Raw genomic sequence first — 19,006 nt, 5'->3', positions numbered from 1 at the left:
CCTCCAACCGTTCTTTCCCACACGCTATGAAAAATTTTCTCTGGAAACGAACGTACTACAATAGACAAGGAAAAATGCAACTAGTTTCATCAGAAGTAACTTCTGATATTTTTAGGTGACATGAAATATCTTTTTTTCCAGAAATGAAATGATGTTCTAGCCTTATGTTGATTGCACGTCGTAGATGTGATCAGATTTCCAAATGTTTGGAAGTTAAAAAAGATGAATTTTCCAACAAGAAATTAACAACAACTATCACTTTTGTTTATTTAAACTAAAAATGCTAGCTTAGTACAAAACATCATTCTTGCACAGATGACACAAAACACTTGGAACTAAACAAAACACACGATTCTTAACCAAGGAACAGAGCAAGAACAGAGTTTATTTTGTTCAACCAGAGATTTCAATGGACTTGTGTTTACACTAAATTTTGGTAAACACAAATAAAGAATCCAAAGATCAATCTGGGACTGGATTCGAGTCCTCTTGGGTTCTTTGGTGAAAATGAATTAAATTTAGTCACTCAAAACTAAAGAAATTTAATAACAAATTAGAAACAAAACGAATAAATTCGACTTAAATGATAAAAACATAAATGAACTTTCTGAATCTGAATAATAATAATGAACTATAAGATGCAAAGTGTTACACGAATCCCTACTTTTTCACTCTAACTTGGCTTGTAATCATTGTGATCGATTGTAAGCACTTGAGAGTTTTCGAGTAAAGATTATGAACCCCTATTCTTTCTACAAACCTGCTATTTATAGACTTAAAATGTAACTGACTTCTAACGGTCAATTAATACAACTATTACAAGTGTCTTCTGAACATAGCTTCGTCCTACACGTGTCTTTCTATTCTATACGTGTCCCTCGTGAATCATCTTTCAAAGACAAACCGGCTTCTCATATGGAACTCTCCGTATCTCGAAAAACAGTACTTTACAGTCGAAGTCGTTGAACACTTGATAAATTTCCTTGATTCCCTTCACTTTCGACTTCGAAGGTTGAACCCAGTATAAATTCCAATCGAAATGTCCAACAATAGGTCGAAATTATATGCAATTAACAGATGCCCCCCAAAATATCATTTGTTCAATCAGAAAAATGATATTTTCGACTTACCTAATTTCGACCACATACTATATGTCAGTTTTCCCCTTTTTCATTTCTGACAAGTAAAAGTCTCTTTTAACCTTTAGTAACTTCCACACTCCACTATCATAAATGTCTAATCATGTCAGACACGTTCTCCAAGGAAAACTGCCATACCCCACTCAGAATTCAAACGGATCATAAATAAATTTTATTAAACAAAAGTTTGGCATCCGCTTCAATCTCAACCGTCCATCTTGTTGTAGCTCCAGACTTATAAATAGATGGAAAAAACTTTTCCACTTCACTTCTTCTTCAACCTCTAGCTTTTCTCTCTGAAAAAACCCATTTCCAAACCCTGCAACTCCTTGATATTCTAAAGCTCTACCGGAACCATTTCGGTTTACGCGAGCTTTCACCATCACCATCATTGCATCATCATCATCTTCCAGTTCGCCGGCCACCACCATGACTTCCACATCCTCTTCTCAGGTTCCGTCTGCGGTTTCTCTTTTAAAACCCATTGAAGTTGAAGGGAGGACCTTTGTTCCAGAACCTCCCAATGAAGAAGAAAAGATTAAGATCTGGAATTCCCAGGTACTTATTCCCTTCTCCATTGGTGATAAGTTGCATGCATATCTAGGACCTTACCAAACTATTTTCCCAAGAAATGCATCTGCATTCTTTCCTTCACCTTTACCGGATGAGAAAATCTTGGCCTTTAGGGATTCCTACAATCTGTCCTTTTTAGGTGACCCCCCTCGAGCTTTCCGTTCTTCACCTCCAGTGAAGACGAATCCCTACATTGAATGGTTAAACAAAGTCGAGAAAGTGAAAGGAGATTTCTGGAAAACTTTAGGGATTTTTGACATAATCCAATTATCCAGGTCGAAAATTGTCTACCATCCAGCAATGTTAGCCAGTTCTTTCTTCTTTTGGGAGCGTTCGACCAATACCTTTCATACTCCTCAGGGAATGATTACCCCTACTCTCTTAGATGTAGCTGCTATTGCCGGTCTTCGACCTACAGGTTCTTCTTTTACATTCGACCGGCCTGTTAAGAAAGAAATCAAATTAGACTATAACCATCTAACTTACAAAAGCTTCATTCTGAGAAACCACGACAAGACCTCTGCAAATGTTTCCGACTCGGAACATGTAGCTTTCTTGTTGTTCTGGCTTTCTGCTTTCTTCCTTTGTTCCAAGTCTCTTCAAGTTCCTCAGAAATTTGTGCTTCTTGCTCAACTTTTGCACGAAGGTACCGACGTCTGTTTAGGTAAAGTTTTATTAGGCGAACTTTACCTTTCTTTGAGTCAAGCCATCACTTCTCTTCAGAAGCCCTCTGGAGCCGAGAAAAACATCCTTTTTGCTGGACCTCTATGGTTTCTTCAACTTTGGCTAAATGCCATATTTGAGACCAAACTCTCAACTCCAAGTCCACAAAATGTCTCGACTTCTATTGCTGCTTTTCGACTTAATTGCTTGACTCCTTCCAAAGATAAAGTCGATCCAGAAACCACTTTCCGTGAGTTTTTTACTGCTTTTATGGAAATGACCTCTTTTACTCCCGACCTTGCTCCATTTGCTGCTCCAACTACTGGTCCCAAATGGCTTGTCCGACCTTTCCCATGCGAATCTCCGGGCGAACAGCTTGAAAGTATTAGCATCTGGAGGGAATTTTTCCGACCTCAAGTTCTTCCCCTTGGTTTCAAAAAATCTGAGGTGAACGTGTTGGGTTACCAGCCTCAACTTGTGGCTAGACAATTCGGCCTATGTCAAATCGTTCCTATCCCTCTTTTCTCAAAAAAGGATGCCATTTGCAATGAAGGGTTTTGTGACAAAGATGTCGACTCTTTTTATGAAGCCCTCAACTATTATGACAAGAAGACGTCTGCTCTTCGTCTTGAACCTCTGTCTTTCGAACCATCCTTTTATTGCACTAAAGAATTTGAAGTTTGGTGGTCAACCTACTACAAGTCTATTCAGACCACCTTAGGAGTTTGTATTGGAAAGATGACTGAAGCTCTTCAATCTGTGCAGAAAAAGGCTACAAAGAAAACTCGAGGTATGCTCATCAAAGAAATCCAGTCATTTCAGAGATTCTTCAAAACTGTTTATCTTCCAGGTCGATTGAATTTAACCCTTTCGGAAGCGGCGGAAGTTTTAAAAGAAAAGGTCAAAGCCAAAGTTTTAAAAATTAAACTTTTTCCCCCTTTTGTGGATAAATATGTTTATACTCTTCGACATTATTGTCCAAAATTTCCAGCTTTTCCTACCAGTGACATGGCTTTGGCTTTACCTGTTATTTACCCAAAGTGGCTCGACCATTTTACATACAAATGTTTTATACAAAGTCTTTTACCACTTCCGAAAAGGGTTACTTCGACTAAATATTTCTTGCACAACTACCCCGGACACATTCATGTTAACTCATGTCACGTCCAAGTCCTTACACAAATTCATCAAGGTTAGATAGACTCGTCTTACTTTTGTTCTTTTTCCTTTACTCTCGTACTTATACCCCTTTTCCTTCAGCCGAACCAATACCCAAGGTTCCATGTAAGGAAGACGAAGGTTCCGACAATTCAACAGGCATTCCAGTTCAACAAAAGAACGTCCCTAAGGTATATTCGTTAATGCGTTGTTTTACCCTTTATTCAACTCCAAATCCATATCTTATATATTTTCCAGGCTCGAAAGAGAGGTTCTCAAAGCCTCGGACATTAACGAAGAGAATCCACCGATCTCTTCTGCAAAGAAACGTGCCGGGGCTGAGCCGAATCAAGAGGAGCAACAAGCAGAAACTGACCAAGAAGATTCTGGCTCCTCTCAAAGCGAAAGTTCGGGAGCTTCTTCTCCGACCAAAACTCAGCAAGAACAAGTAAGTATTTTTTGTTCAACACTCCTTTCTTGGTTATCCCTTAATCCTTGTACTTACCTTTTGCATTCTTCTTCAGGACAATTCCTCGAAACCAAAGCCCCCTCCTCAAGTAATCCATTTGTCTTCGAACTCTTCTGATTCCAGTTCTTCTGACTACCAAAGTCTTGATGACTTTTTAAACTTTCAACCATTACGAATTCAATATCCTTCTGGTCGAATAGTTAGTTATGTTTCATCTGACAATGAGTCCTTTACGCAGGACCTTGGTGCTTCGGCCGAAAAGTCAGATACTGACGAAGACCGTCAGCCTATCCCTTCACCCATTGCCAAAGTTTCGAAGACCCAAGAAAAAGCCCTTAAGGTTTCGAGCCCTGTTGCTGGCAGGAAGTCTCCTCAGTCCATTCCTATCGAAGACTTTGACGCTCTTGCCATGGATGACCCAGTATTAGCCCTTGAGCAACTCATCAGCGGTCAAGTCTCTCTTAGCACCAGTCGAAGCCAAGAATCATCTATGCAAAACGAAGGCACAAGCACTCTGAACACTGCCACCACCATGATCAACAAGCTGCGATCTCTTACGTTCGAGCAAGATTTATTCTCTGCCCTCAACTCGAATCCTAACTTAGGCCGAGAAATTAAGCAACTTATCGCTGACCTTGGCAATGAGGACCTCACTGATCAACAAGAAAAGGGCATTCAAGAAGTTCAAGAGTTTCTTGACGAATCACTTTCGATCCTTGACCAAGCCAAACTTGTCGATCAAGACTTAGCTTCCAAATTCACTGAGTGCACACAAGCAGCTGAATCATTCGACCAAGCTAAAACCGAAGTGGATTCCATCAAATTACTCGAAGAAGCTGACTCAATGCAACTGAATGAAATTTTGAAACAGATTGCCGAACTTCAACAACAGGAAAAATCCCTCAAAGCCAATCTGGCCAAGTTCAAGAAACAAAAAACCGAAGTTGCTGCCAAGGCCATTTCTCACGTGAAAGACAAGAATCGGCTTGAAGGCGAAATTTCTGAGCTTCAAAACAAGAAGGCTAAGGTTGACAAGCGACTTAAGAAACTCAAGGGTCGATATGCTCCCATGAAAGCCACTCCACCATTTTAGTCTTCTTATTTCTGTTGATCATGTTTTTGTTTTTTTTTTTTTACATGGCGCCTGTGCCACTTTATTTCCCTATGTACTCTCTAATGGCGTTTTCGCCATATTTATTTTCAGCTTATGCACTACATTTCTATATCGATTTTTATCTCATGAATCGCTGGCTTAAACCTTTTTAAGTATTTTCCATTTATCGTCAATGTTCGAGCAATCGTTCCAATTTCCTCAATCGAATACGCGTTGTTTGAATAACACTTGATCACTTTAAATGGCCCTTCCCATTTAGGGGCCCATTTTCCGTATGCTCGATCTTTTTTGTCCATTGGAAGGATCACTTTCCAAACTAAATCTCCAACGCTAAATGCCTTAGACTTGACTTTTTTATTATAACTTTTAGTAATTCGTTCTTTTTGTCGGATCATAACTTCTAAAGCATTTAATCTTTCCTCGTCCAATTCAATTAACTCGTCATACATCATATTCCAATAATCATCACACGGAATCTCGAATTGCCTTTGAATTCTAACGGACTGTAAGCATATTTCGATCGGTAAAACTGACTCATGCCCGTACGTAAGTCGAAAAGGAGTTACTCCAGTGGCCTCTTTGGGCGAATTTCGATAAGCCCATAAAACTTGACTCAAAGTTTCATGCCACCTTCTCGGCTTTTGACTAATGTGTTTCTTAACCAAGTTAATTAAAACTTTATTAGCTGCTTCGACTTGTCCATTCGCCTGAGCATAATATGGCGTTGAAGTTAATAGTTTTATTCCAAAATCCTCAGCAAACTGAGCCATTTTCCTTCCAGTAAATACTGACCCTTGGTCAGTAGTTAACGTCTCAGGGATCCCATATCTAAATACTATGTGTTCTTGAATAAAACTAATAACCGTATCTTGGTCGACACCTCTCAGCGGAATGGCTTCGACCCATTTAGTGAAATAATCGATAGCCACTATTATATAGTCATGTTGTTTAGACGAAGAAGGATGTATTTGACCTATCAAATCCAACGCCCACCCCCTAAATGGCCAGGGTTTCACGATCGAATGTAACTCACTTGCCGGTACATGTTGGATGCCAGCATGCTTCTGACATTCGGCGCAAGATTTGGCATATTCAATGCAATCTTTTAACATATTTGGCCAATATACTCCTTGTCGAAACAATGTCCACTTCATCTTATGGCCAGCCTGATGCGCCCCACACATACCATCATGAACGGCCTTGACTGCTCGAAACGCTTCTTCTTCACTTAGGCACTTTAGTAAAACTTCATTCACCCCTTTTTTAAACAATTCGTCATCCAAAATCAAGTAACTTAGAGCTCGATACTTTGTTCTTCGATCTGTTGGTGCGTTTGGGTTTTGCAAGTATTTCACAACAGGTTTCCTCCAATCACTGTCATCCAAATTACTAATGACCAATACCTCCTGCTCGAACTCCACTTTCCTTTCCTTAAAACTAGGAATAAACTTTCTTTTGACCTTTACTAGCTCTTTAAACTTTTTCCGAGGTAGCCGGTAACCTGACGCAATTTGTGCCAAAACATTCGCTTCAGCATTCTCGATCCTAGGGATATGACATAATTCGACTTCATCAAAACTTCTTAACATTTTAACTGCTTTCGAATGATATTTCATTAAATTCTCACTAACGCATTGGTATTCACCAGTTAGTTGCTTAATAACCAACTCTGAATCTCCACGAATTAAGAGCTCTCTAGCCCCCAAGTTTAGAGCCGTTTCGAGCCCTATCAATAAAGCTTCATACTCCGCCTCATTATTCGAACACTCACCTTCGATGCCCAACTTAATTTTTGTCGGGATTCCTTGGGGTGAAATTATCAAGATACCTATCCCGGTCCCCTTCTTATGCCTCGAACCATCGAAATACATTTCCCAAGGTTTCAACGTCACCACCGTCTCCTGTTCTTTCGACCCACTATGATCAACCAAAAAATCAGCTATTACTTGGCCTTTCATAGCCCTTAAATGTTGATAACTTAAAGAAAACTCAGTAAGGGCCAACGCCCACTTTCCAATTCGACTATGAAGAATGGGCTTGAACAGCATATGCTTTATTATATCATAATGGGAAATAACAGTTACATCAATAGGTTTAATATAGTACTTAAGTTTAGTACATGAAAAATACAAACATAAACACAATTTTTCTACTAAACTATATCTAATTTCGGCATCATTAAGGATTCGGCTCAAATAATATATAGCCCTTTCGATTCCATCTTCATCATCTTGAGCCAACACACTGCCAATAGTTTCCTCTGATGCCGAAATGTAGAGTTTCATTGGTTTTCCACGAATGAGAGGAGCCATGACTGGTGTCGTTGTTAAGCTGGCTTTTATTTCCTCAAACGCCTTCTGATGTTCTTCCATCCATTGAAACTCTTGTTCTTTCTTGAGTCGAAGCAATGTGGAGAATACCTTGGTTTTCCCGCTTAGATCCATGATAAACCTTCTCAAGAAATTGACTTTGCCCAACAAAGATTGTAACTGTTTTTTATTCGACGGTGGTTGAGTATCGAAGATTGCTTTCGCCTTATTCTGGTCGATTTCAATGCCCTTCTTATGAACAATGAATCCCAGAAATTGCCCCTCTGATAAGTTGCACCGGCATTTTTAAGACCGAACGGCATCACCACCCATTCATATGTTCCTAGTGCCCCTGGACACCGAAATGCAGTCTTCGACACATCATCCTCTGCAATGTAAATTTGGTTATACCCCGAATATCCATCCAGTAAACTTAAATATTCATTTCCTGCGGCAGAATCTACCATCATTTCGGCCACAGGCATGGGATATTCATCTTTCGGCGTAGCCGAATTTAAATCTCTATAATCTATGCAAACCCTCATTTTACCATTTTTCTTAAGTACAGGAACTACATTAGCTAACCAATCGACATACCTGGCTGTTCGTATGAACTTTGCTCCAAGTAAGCGCTCCACTTCCTCTTTTATCTTTGAGAACACCTCTGGGGCGAATCTCCTTGGGGCTTGCTTCACTGGTTTCCTACCAGGCCGAATTGGTAACTTCAACTCCACTAACTCCCGGCTTAGACCCGGCATTTCGTCATAATCCCATGCGAAGCAATCTTTGTATTCCTGCAACAAATTAACAATCCGATTCTTAAAACCCGAATCGATCAACGAACTTACATACGTCGGCCTTTTCTTGGTCCCATCTCCTAAATCAACCTCCTCCAAAGGATCCTGAGCCTGCATTTTTAACATGGGATCTAAAGATTGCTCGAATCCAAGGGGTTCATCATCATATATACAATCAAGAACCGGCTCTGATCTGTCTTCATTAAAATGATCCAAGTCTAGGCACTCCTCCGGTTTGCAAATTTCTTCATATTCGGCTTCCTTTGCCGTTCCTATATATTGTTTGGCCTCCAAGGCCGTCTTTATTCTCATCTCGGCCGCATAGGCCGATATTCGAGCTACGCTCGACTCAATCATCTAATTCGACGATTTGCCACTCTCCAGTGGCATTCCGAGCACGAAAGTTTTTATTCCAAAGAAATCCGTACTCCGGGTGAAGATTCATTGCATAACTAGTGGAACCTTCCATGTGTTCTTTTCCTTCTGATTCATACGGAGCGATGTTTTCCATCCGCTTCTCGAAATTCTTTCGGTCAACAAACTCCACTTCAGCTTTGTAGTAACTCTGGTCAGCATCAACATTTTCGACCACCCCATCTGGCCTCCAAATTGACAGCTTTTGATGAAGGGAGGACGGCACAGCCCCCACCCCATGAATCCATTCTCGTCCTAGCAACAGATTATAGTTTGCTTTCGATGGCACTACCACGAACAGAGTAGGTCGAGAAACAGTACCAATTGTGGTGTCCACCAATAACATTCCCAAAGACTTAGAAGTTTTTCCCTCGTAATCAGTCAACATCATGTTATGAGGTTGCAAATCCTCGACAGATTTCCCAATCTTCTTAAGCAGAAACTTTGGCATCAAATTTATGGCGGCCCCGCCATCAACCAAGACTTTATTGACGCCTACTCCTTCAATGCGGGCCCACACAAACAGCGGTTTCAAATGCTTCTTCATCTCCATATCTGGTTTCTTGAAAACGGCACAATCATCTTCGATTCCTCCTTTAGTCATCACATAATAGCACAGTGGATTGTCATCATCCTCCTCGACGTAGTAATCCTCTTCATCATCAGTGATTTCAGTTTTCACATCGAACTCTTCTGGAAGGATCGAGACTAAGCTGCACATGGACTCAAACTCAGACTCCAACATTTCAAAGTTGTCCTTCATTTCGACATCTTCAGACTGTTTCTCTTTCCCTTTTGCCTGGTTAGTAGTCACCCAATTCCCAGCATTCTTCATACTCTGCTTAATCACCTGAATAGGAACCATAGGAGCCCCACCACTTTGGCCCAAAAGTTGGTACTTGACTGGCCTCTCAGAACTGGATTGGCCTGCCTCGAAGGCTTTCTCCCTCTGGTGACGCCTCCACTGAGTTTTTGTCATTGGGTTTCGACCTAGATACGGCCTTGGGACATAGGTATAATTCTTATGATTTCGAGAATTATCCATATAGGCAGACCCACTTCCCAATTCGACCACCTTAACCTTAGGGTGAGGCGCCTGACTCCTTGCCATCCACTTGTTGAACGGAACTCGACTTGGTGGCATATAAGTTCGACCACGCCCTCTTCCGAACCCAAAGGATCCCCTTCCCCTTATGAAGGGAGAATCAGCTCGTCCTCTGGACCCAAAACTAGGAGGCCTTTCCGGTATTACTGCGCGGCGTTTCTTGATTTCAGCATCTTCTATAGCTTGAGCAGCCACCTTGTCAAATACGACACTGCACCTTGGGCACAACATCACTTCAGAGTAAGACTTTTGGCAACGCTGCAGGAATTCCAACAGGCTTTCCTCCGACCGAGGGTAAACCACCTTCTTAGCGGTTTCGACCTCTTCTTCCACGGAAGGAGCATCCATTCCCTCTTCAGACAATTCGACCTTCTCCATCCCTGGAGAAGGCCCCACAGCTTCGATATCATCTCCTCCAGTAGCAACCTGATTCAAATCAGACAACTCAACCATCATTATCTCGGCTGGCTCGACGTAATTGGCGTTGCCAATTTGCATTGGGTCAGAATCAATCTTCATAGCAGCCTTATCCTTTTCCTCGAACTTGAGCCGTCCTTCTTTGATTGCAGTTTGCACCAGATCCCTGAAACGTACACAATTATTAGTCCAGTGACTGAATACATTATGAAACTTGCAAAACTTTTTTCCTTTCCTTTGGTCGAAAGGTACTTCTTTTTGATCAGGAGATACTTTAATTTGACCATCTTTTAACAGAATATCATAAATCGCGTCGCATTTAGTAACATCAAAATTATACGCTTTCACAGGAAATTTACCAACACCTTTGTTTGTTTCCGCATTTTTAGATTCATAGGGTTTTAACATCCTACAAACATAAGGAGGTCCTGATACCAATTCGGCCACATCAACCTCCTGCTGTTCGATATCATCACAGTTGCCTGGATAAGAGTCATAATCGACTTCATATTCGCAACTTTCGACGAACGCAACTTTACCCTTCTTGGGAACTCTATTAAATTTTTCTTTTTCGAGTTTCAAATTTTCAATCTGTCTGACCCTGTCAGCCAATTGAGCCATGTCCCTAAGATGTTGGGTATCTATCTTCTTACGAATTGAGTAGTCTAGGCCGCCAGCCGCCATTTCGACTAACTCATGTTCTGGGACCTGAGTGAAGCACTTCGACTTCATTTGTCTGAACCTATTCAAGTAATCATCTATGGTTTCTTTGAATTTTCTTTTCACGCTGGCCAATTCCTTCAGACTGACTTTCGACTCACCCCTGAAGAACTGTTCGTGAAAAACTCTCTCTAACTGAGCCCAATTATGGATTGAATTAGGCAACAAAGTAGTAAACCAAGTAAAAGCATTTTTAGTCAGAGAACTCGGAAAATATTTCATCTTCAGGTTCTCATTATTTGCTATATCCCCTGCTTCTATTTGGTACCTAGCGATATGTTCGACTGTCGACTCTCCAGTATCCCCCGAAAACTTGGTGAACTTAGGGACTTTCCATCCTCTAGGCAATTCTGTTTGAAGGACGAATTCGGAGAAAGCCGAAGCAAAATGGGGTCGATTTGCATAACCCACATTGAATCCATGTTGGTTCAATAACTGTTCGACTATGCCTGCTATATTTTGATGCCCCCCAACGTTATTTTGTCTAACTCTCTCGACTACCCTATCTGCATCCATATTTCGATTTATTAAGATAGGATTTTCAATGTTCAGAGGCATTTGGCCACCAAGGTTATCCAATTGATTTCGACCTTGCACTGCTGCCACTTCGGCATTTGCTTGAAGCGGAACATTCTGAGGAACCACATTCATTTCGACGGCATTATTCGCCGCTGCCCCCACAGGATTCGCCACCTCGTTTCGAGGGACTCCAAAAGCGTCAGCAATTCGACCCATTTGTCTCGTCAACTGCTGATACGACTCATTTGTGTTTTGGATTAAAGGATTAAACACAGTTCCTATTTGTTGGGCCAACATATTCACCATTTCGTGGTTACTATCATCCATTTGTTGCCTCAATACGTTAACAGAGGTATTTGTCAACGAAGTCCCTAAATGGTTGACACTCGCCCCTGCCATCCCCTGAGGATAAATATTATTTCGACCCCAGACATTGGAGGCCGAAGCCTGGTGTTGATTCCTCGGGGATCCGACTGACATTACGTTATCTGAATATACGGCAGGACATGTCCCTACTCCAGCCATTAACCCTGGAGGCATCCCAAATGGCGGATTCACCGGCATGTTCACCGGTTGAGGGCGAGATGCCCCAGCAACCATTTGTGATACGACTGGAGTCGTCGGAGAGGGCACTGTAGCCACTTGCGTCACCACAGGTATAACATTTTCGGCCACATTGGTCGTTGTTGCCTGTGCCGTTCCAGAGTTCAAGGCATTTCCCTCAACATTCACTCCAGCACCGGGATTTCCGGTTTGATTTGCCGAAGGTCCAGTATTCGCGGGAGGGGAATTACCACTTCTCGATCTACCATTCGCCATACTTACTAGTCTTCCACTTCTTAAACGCATAAACGTGGGTTAAGTAAGTTTGAATGATAACCGAATTCAACAACTATTTTCACAAAGAGGTCCCACTGGGTGTGCCAATTTGTTTACACTAAATTTTGGTAAACACAAATAAAGAATCCAAAGATCAATCTGGGACTGGATTCGAGTCCTCTTGGGTTCTTTGGTGAAAATGAATTAAATTTAGTCACTCAAAACTAAAGAAATTTAATAACAAATTAGAAACAAAACGAATAAATTCGACTTAAATGATAAAAACATAAATGAACTTTCTGAATCTGAATAATAATAATGAACTATAAGATGCAAAGTGTTACACGAATCCCTACTTTTTCACTCTAACTTGGCTTGTAATCATTGTGATCGATTGTAAGCACTTGAGAGTTTTCGAGTAAAGATTATGAACCCCTATTCTTTCTACAAACCTGCTATTTATAGACTTAAAATGTAACTGACTTCTAACGGTCAATTAATACAACTATTACAAGTGTCTTCTGAACATAGCTTCGTCCTACACGTGTCTTTCTATTCTATACGTGTCCCTCGTGAATCATCTTTCAAAGACAAACCGGCTTCTCATATGGAACTCTCCGTATCTCGAAAAACAGTACTTTACAGTCGAAGTCGTTGAATACTTGATAAATTTCCTTGATTCCCTTCACTTTCGACTTCGAAGGTTGAACCCAGTATAAATTCCAATCGAAATGTCCAACAATAGGTCGAAATTATATGCAATTAACAACTTGACATCAGGCTTCTTGACCTCTTCCTTGGGAACAGTGACAGTGAGAACCCCATTCTCCATGGAAGCCTTGACTTGATCCATTTTGGCATTCTCAGGCAATCTGAACCTCCTCATGAACTTCCCACTGCTACGCTCCACACGATGCCATGTATCATTCTTGTCTTCCTTCTCAACATTCCTCTCTCCACTAATCTGAAGAACTCTGTCATCTTCAATCTCTACCTTCACTTCCTCCTTCTTCAACCCTGGAAGATCAGCCCTGAACACATGTGCTTCTGGGGTCTCTTTCCAGTCCACACGGGTGCTCACAAATGCAGAATTTTCCCGAGAAAGTTGAGGGAAAGAAGCAGAAACAGAATTACCGAATGGAAAATCCTTGAAGGGGTCCCATACATCCATTGAGAATGGATCGAAACCGTTGCTCCTGTTACCACCAATGAAACTTGGAATGAGCGACATTCTCAGTTTTCTGAGTTGAAATGCAATTTGGAATTTCAGAAATGGAAACACAATTTAGATGCTGGTTTGGTGTTTAGGCAATGGGAGAGGTGAGGTATTTAAAGGAAGTGGAGGAGTAATCCGGTACTTTCTAGAGAAATCTTTTAACATGTTAACTATACGAAGTTCAAGAATTAACGAGAACATTTCTGGTGTTCTTCCAATCAATACCAGAAGTCTCAGGGATATTATTTAACACGTCCAGCATCTCCAATGCTAATTCTTAGTTCTTAATATTATTTATGTGGATCCGTATTGCCACATGTGCTTAAATAACTCTTTGCACATTTTACTCCAACTATGAGTGCTTAGTTCTTAGCACTATTCATCCGGTCTCACAATATCATTATATTAATATTTTTTATTTTCATATAATTTAAATTTAAATTTAAATGTTAATTCAATACTTAAATTAAATAAATGAGAGAAAAAAAATTAATTTTTTATGCTAAGAACTAAAAAAGTAAAACTTCTTATATAAGAACCTAGTTCTTTTTTTAAGAACTAAGAACTCCACGTCATCCCCTCTAGTGGTTAAGAACTCAGTTCTTAGTTCTTAACTCAAAAATAAGAAGTAAGAACCTTGCATTGGAGATGCTCTTATGATTTCATCCCCAGACATAGGCTTAAATTTGTTTTCAGCCCCTATAAATTAGGGCTATTTTGTTTTAGTCCCTATATTTTTATTTCATTGTTTTTATTCCTTAAATTCAAATTTAGGCTATGTTTGACATGTCATTTTATCTAGCTTATAGCTTATTCGAATAGCTAAAGCTTATTTGACTAGCTTAAAAGCTCTTTAAAAGTATTTGATGAAGGAGTTTATTTCAGCACTACCTCATGTAACTTATAGCTTAAAGCTTATTAAATTTATTTACTTTTTTATCCTTATCATTTTAATAAAATTCTATCGTTTCCCTTACTTTTTTATATTTATAAAAACACTAAACTATAATTATTTTTATTTTTAAATGATTACTATTTAGTTTTTAATATAAAATTTTAATCTTGAAAATATTTTGTTAATTTAGACAAATATAAGCTTACTTTATTAAATTAAAATAAGTTATTTGTTTTATTCTATTTAAATTAATAAAATAACAAAAATTAATTAAAAAATTAATATTATATTTGGTAGTTGACAAATAATTTGAACTAAATTAAAATATTTAAAGTGGTAGTTATTTTAATACCATAAATGTATTGATGTGTAAACAAAGTAATGTTTAATGTTTAAAAAAAAATTATACAAGTGTGCCCTTTTATGTTATTTAATTTTATTATTTCAACTTGCTCAACAGCTAGTTTTACCAAACATTTTTTTCAATGAGGTAGTTTTTCAGCTATTAGCTTTCAGTTTTCAGCTAGCTTATCAGCTTTTTGTTAGCATTTCAGCTAACAACTAGACATGCCAAACATGACCTTAATAGTGTGCTTTTGGTATCTACCGTCAAGGGTTCATTACAAAAACATTGATTTACTTAACAAAAGCTTATGTGGCACTTTTACATATCATTAAGTGTTTCAACGTGGAAACCTACATAAATATTAGGTTAAAAAGCTGTTTTTGCCCCTGATATTTTAACTTTATGAAAAAAATGTCCCTACTCTTTTTTTATCTATGTTTCTGCCCTCGTTGTTTCATAAATGTGCACCCGTCACCCCCTCCGTCACTCTGATATTCAGAAATGGGTGAAGTGGTTGTTAAATACCACATCAACATCCTACGTGGCATAACACATCATTAAACAAAATTCAAAACTTGAAAAAATAGGGTGGGAGATTGGAACCCAAGACCTTGGACCGGTAAAACACATTTTACCAATTTAGCCACACAATCAATTAACATAATTACGAACAAAGATTCTTAGCGCAAAACATAATTACGAACAAAGATTCTTAGCACAAAATATTTTTCAACTACCTATTGCACATTCTTTTATTTGCTTTACATTGCCTATTCTGATTCTCTAGTTGCACGTTCAGCCAACACACGTTGGCACAAAATGCTTACAAATAGGAGACAAAAATAGAATACGCTTCTCTTCTTCTCTTATACTACCTCTGTTTCTATATAATTTTCTAGAGAGAGATGAAACACATGGTAGCGTTTGGAAGCTGAACAGAATAGGACAGAACGGAACAGGACGGGACGGAACAGGACATAACAGGACAAAAATGTTATGAGCACTATGTTTGGTATATACCACGCAGATGGAACAGGACCATAAGATTGATTACATAAATACCTTCATTATGTTTAACATTTAACCCTAAAAGAACTTTCCCCCAATTTAAAGGTTTGAAGATTCAGACAAAAAAGTGAAGCTTACAATCACCAAATCCAGTACAATATTCATTCAGCGAAAAGTCTAGATATACAAATTCGTTCACTAATAATAAGCCTTACTATTGTTGATTTAAAAGAAAAAAGCTTTGCTATTGTTACGAGGATTGAGTTTGGAAAATCCAGATAAGTTTAGAAGTAAAATATTAAAAATGGTATATATGTATGAAATTGGTGTAGATCTGATGTTGGAGAAGACGATCGATCCATGTATATGTATACAGCAGTAAGGGCTTTGACTGTGGAAACCAAGACGGGGTGATATGGATGATGAAAGTTGAGATGGGGAAGACGGCTCTACAAAAAGACAAGGAGAGTTGAGAAAATAGACTCAGGGTAATTTCGTCACAATAAAATATTTTAATTGTGTCTCGTTCGTTCTCTTCCGTTCCACCCTTTTCAACGGAACCAAAATGTCCTGTTCTAAAAGCTTTTTATACTGTTCCGTTCCATCTTAAAAGCATGATAAACACAGAGCGAAACGTGTGTGTCCTGTTCTGTTCCCTTCCCACCTGTCTACCAAACGCTACCATATATTAAGGAGTACAATTATTATTTAGTTTTATTGCCTTGACTTGACTGCTGAAATTTTCATGTACCCAAGCACTAATTTATGGTGAAATTCCAAAATTGTCCAACATAAATGGCCGGTCTTAGGTGGATCTACGCACACTGACTAGTTGAATTATCTCCAAGTGATTTCACATTGTTAATAAATATTCACGTCGATCTTTAGTCTCTAGAAATTTTGAAGATCACATTGTCAATGGCAAAACAAACATAAGGTTTCAATAACAGAGCACGTCTTATATGAAGTTTCGTGTTGTGTTTTTTTTTTTTTTGGTCAAAAAAGTCTCGTGTTACATTGGTGTTAATCATCACCTAAATGGAAAGACGACAACAAACATAAGGTTTAATTTCAATAACCGAGCACGTCTTATATGTCTAGAGAAGAAAACATAACCCCTTTTCCTCTTAATCAGCCGTTTCAAAAGAGAAAGGGAGGGAGGATGCGATACACAAAGAGAAAGAGGGGATGTAGGGTCGACCATGAATTAGTGAAAGTCTCGCCAGTGGCTACTACGTACGACTAAAGAGGCTCAGGGCTCGAGGTGACTCTGGTTCAGAACGACGGGGGATGCGACGCTGGCTATGTGATTCGCAATGGAGCGGCATCGTTTCTGGTGTGGTGGTGGCGGTGGCAGTCGATCTGGCCTTAGGGAGGTGGCGGGGAAGAAGGTTTTCCCAAGGGGGTTTTATCCTAGTAAGGTTTTAATGAGCATTGTTTTGTTAAGTCTATTTTCAAGGAGGTATTAGGTGGGTAGTTTCGTCATCTTTAGAGTCTTTAATTTTGTAAACGGTAGCTATTAGCGTGTCTCTTTTCTCTTCTTCTTTCTTTTTGTATTGGGTTGAAGTACCTCTTGTACTTCTATTCAATATAATTCTTATTGCCTATAAAAAAAACACAGATGTTCACGAACTGATGTTAGAATAAAAAATTAAATTATAATAAATCCATTATTTAAAAAATATTTAAACCTTAAATAATTTATTTTTTTTAGTAATTTAAATACATGGAGCCTATTTGGAACCCAAGTCAGGAGCCACCTCAATTAATGAGGCCACATCAGCAATGTTTGTCAATAATTAGACAACAACTTAACATAAGGACCCAATTTTCACAAAATGAAAATTTAGGGACCAAAATCACTCATTTTAAATATTATGGAGTCAAAATACACAAGCATTATAGTTAAGGGGCCAAAAGTGTAATTAAGCCTATTTTTTATGAATCACATTTTTCATTAAGTATGTTAAGGGAGCAAAATGTAAACGTAATTATGTCAGTTATGAGTGTGAAAACGTAATTAATGAACTTTATAGTAATTTTATGTCCAAAACTAATTTTAATTTATTTTATCCCAACAACATTCTATTTTTTAAACACTTGCGTATGATTTTCATCAAAGTTCATTATAATAAAGTATGATTTTTTGAATGAATATTTTTCAAATTTAATATATAAATATAAAAACTATAAGTTTAAAGAATTTCATTTTCTTGAAGTTTTAGTTGTGATAAAAGCCCCAAATGTGCTTTGTTATTGTGTTTACCACCCTAGCAGTACAACCGCCGACAGTGGCCTCTTGTCCAACCTCCTTTGATGGCAGAGTACAGGGTGAAGAAGAGATCGAAGGCATTGATGGGTCCAAGGATAGGTCTGAGCTCGCAAATGCTCGTTCAATGTGGTGAGACAGTTGTGAGGTTTTCTAAGGAATTGATGACCAGGATTCAGAGACGACGGAGGAGAGAGAAAGGGCGAAGTTGTTAGCTCTAGGCCAATTTTGTTTCTTGCACGACCCTTCACACTATTTTTTCTCCTGGCGGTGACAACGTTCGGGGAGGTTGTTATCGAGGACTACGTGGTTGGGGTCGAAGAATTATTGTGTGATCATGCTTTGAGGGTGTGATGGTTGGATGCGGCAGTGGCTACTTTTTCTCCTCCTGGTGGTAGCATTCGTGGCGATCTTTTTTTAGGGGTGGACGATGTCGAGGTCTTTGAGGCGTTCTATATCTATTGCTGAGTGGAGGCGCTGGTGTTGGTGTGCAGTGTTCTAGGTATGTCGTTGACGTTGGGGTGTTGCCAAGGTACCCTGATCGAATGGGTTTCTCGTCTTTAGTGGTGGTGCCATATTTTCTAGTCGTTGATGTTGTTTTGGTAGGGTTAGGTCTTTTCTTTTATGTTCTGATTTTGCTTGGTGGTGGAAGTTGGGACTCTTGTGGCTACGATGATTTCCTGCCTCATTGTTTCCCAATTTAGCCATGGAGGTTTTACTTTATTTTTTGTGGAGGTAGCTAGTCGTTGTGGCTTCGACTCGATGGTTTTTTCAGCTTCGACCCGATGGTTTATCTTGTATCAGCAATTTTTAGCTTCGATTCAATGGTTTTTTCGTTTGCTCTAGTTTTGTTACTTGGTGAACATGGTTTCAGTTTTCTTAACTTTTTGACAGTGTTATGATGTTGATTTTGTAGGTTTTCAGTGTCAGGAAGGGCCTACATTTTCGTGGATTTTACTGTAGTTTGATAAGATCCCTTTTTGGTTAAACATGTAGTCGCATTTCATACCCAATTTGAGGCATTTTCTCTGTGGCTGATTGGTGCTCGATTTGGAT

At 39.2% G+C, this 19,006-nt stretch overlaps 3 protein-coding genes across 3 annotated transcripts; all 3 read right to left on the bottom strand.

Moving 5' to 3' along the window:
- Positions 1-5,214: 5,214 nt before the first annotated feature.
- LOC130712202 (uncharacterized) lies at positions 5,215-7,560 on the bottom strand. The gene has a single exon (XM_057562040.1). The coding sequence runs from the start codon at positions 7,558-7,560 to the stop codon at positions 5,215-5,217; it is 2,346 nt and encodes a 781-aa protein (XP_057418023.1).
- A 138-nt stretch (positions 7,561-7,698) lies between these two features.
- Positions 7,699-8,534, bottom strand: LOC130712201 (uncharacterized). The gene is made up of 2 exons (XM_057562039.1): positions 8,023-8,534; positions 7,699-7,813 (listed from the first exon to the last, which is right to left on the bottom strand). Exons 1-2 carry the CDS (start codon positions 8,532-8,534, stop codon positions 7,807-7,809), a joined length of 519 nt encoding a protein of 172 aa, XP_057418022.1. The 3' UTR covers positions 7,699-7,806.
- Positions 8,535-12,346: 3,812 nt separating this feature from the next.
- Positions 12,347-13,501, bottom strand: LOC130715521 (18.5 kDa class I heat shock protein-like). Its single transcript, XM_057565627.1, has one exon. The coding sequence runs from the start codon at positions 13,445-13,447 to the stop codon at positions 12,902-12,904; it is 546 nt and encodes a 181-aa protein (XP_057421610.1). The 5' UTR covers positions 13,448-13,501; the 3' UTR covers positions 12,347-12,901.
- Between the last annotated feature and the right edge of the window lie 5,505 nt (positions 13,502-19,006).

This window comes from Lotus japonicus, chromosome 4 (genome assembly GCF_012489685.1).
Source record: "Lotus japonicus ecotype B-129 chromosome 4, LjGifu_v1.2".
Taxonomy (NCBI): domain Eukaryota; kingdom Viridiplantae; phylum Streptophyta; class Magnoliopsida; order Fabales; family Fabaceae; genus Lotus; species Lotus japonicus.
Note: the sequence above shows the minus strand (reverse complement) of the source record. Positions and strands in the feature narration are given on the sequence as shown.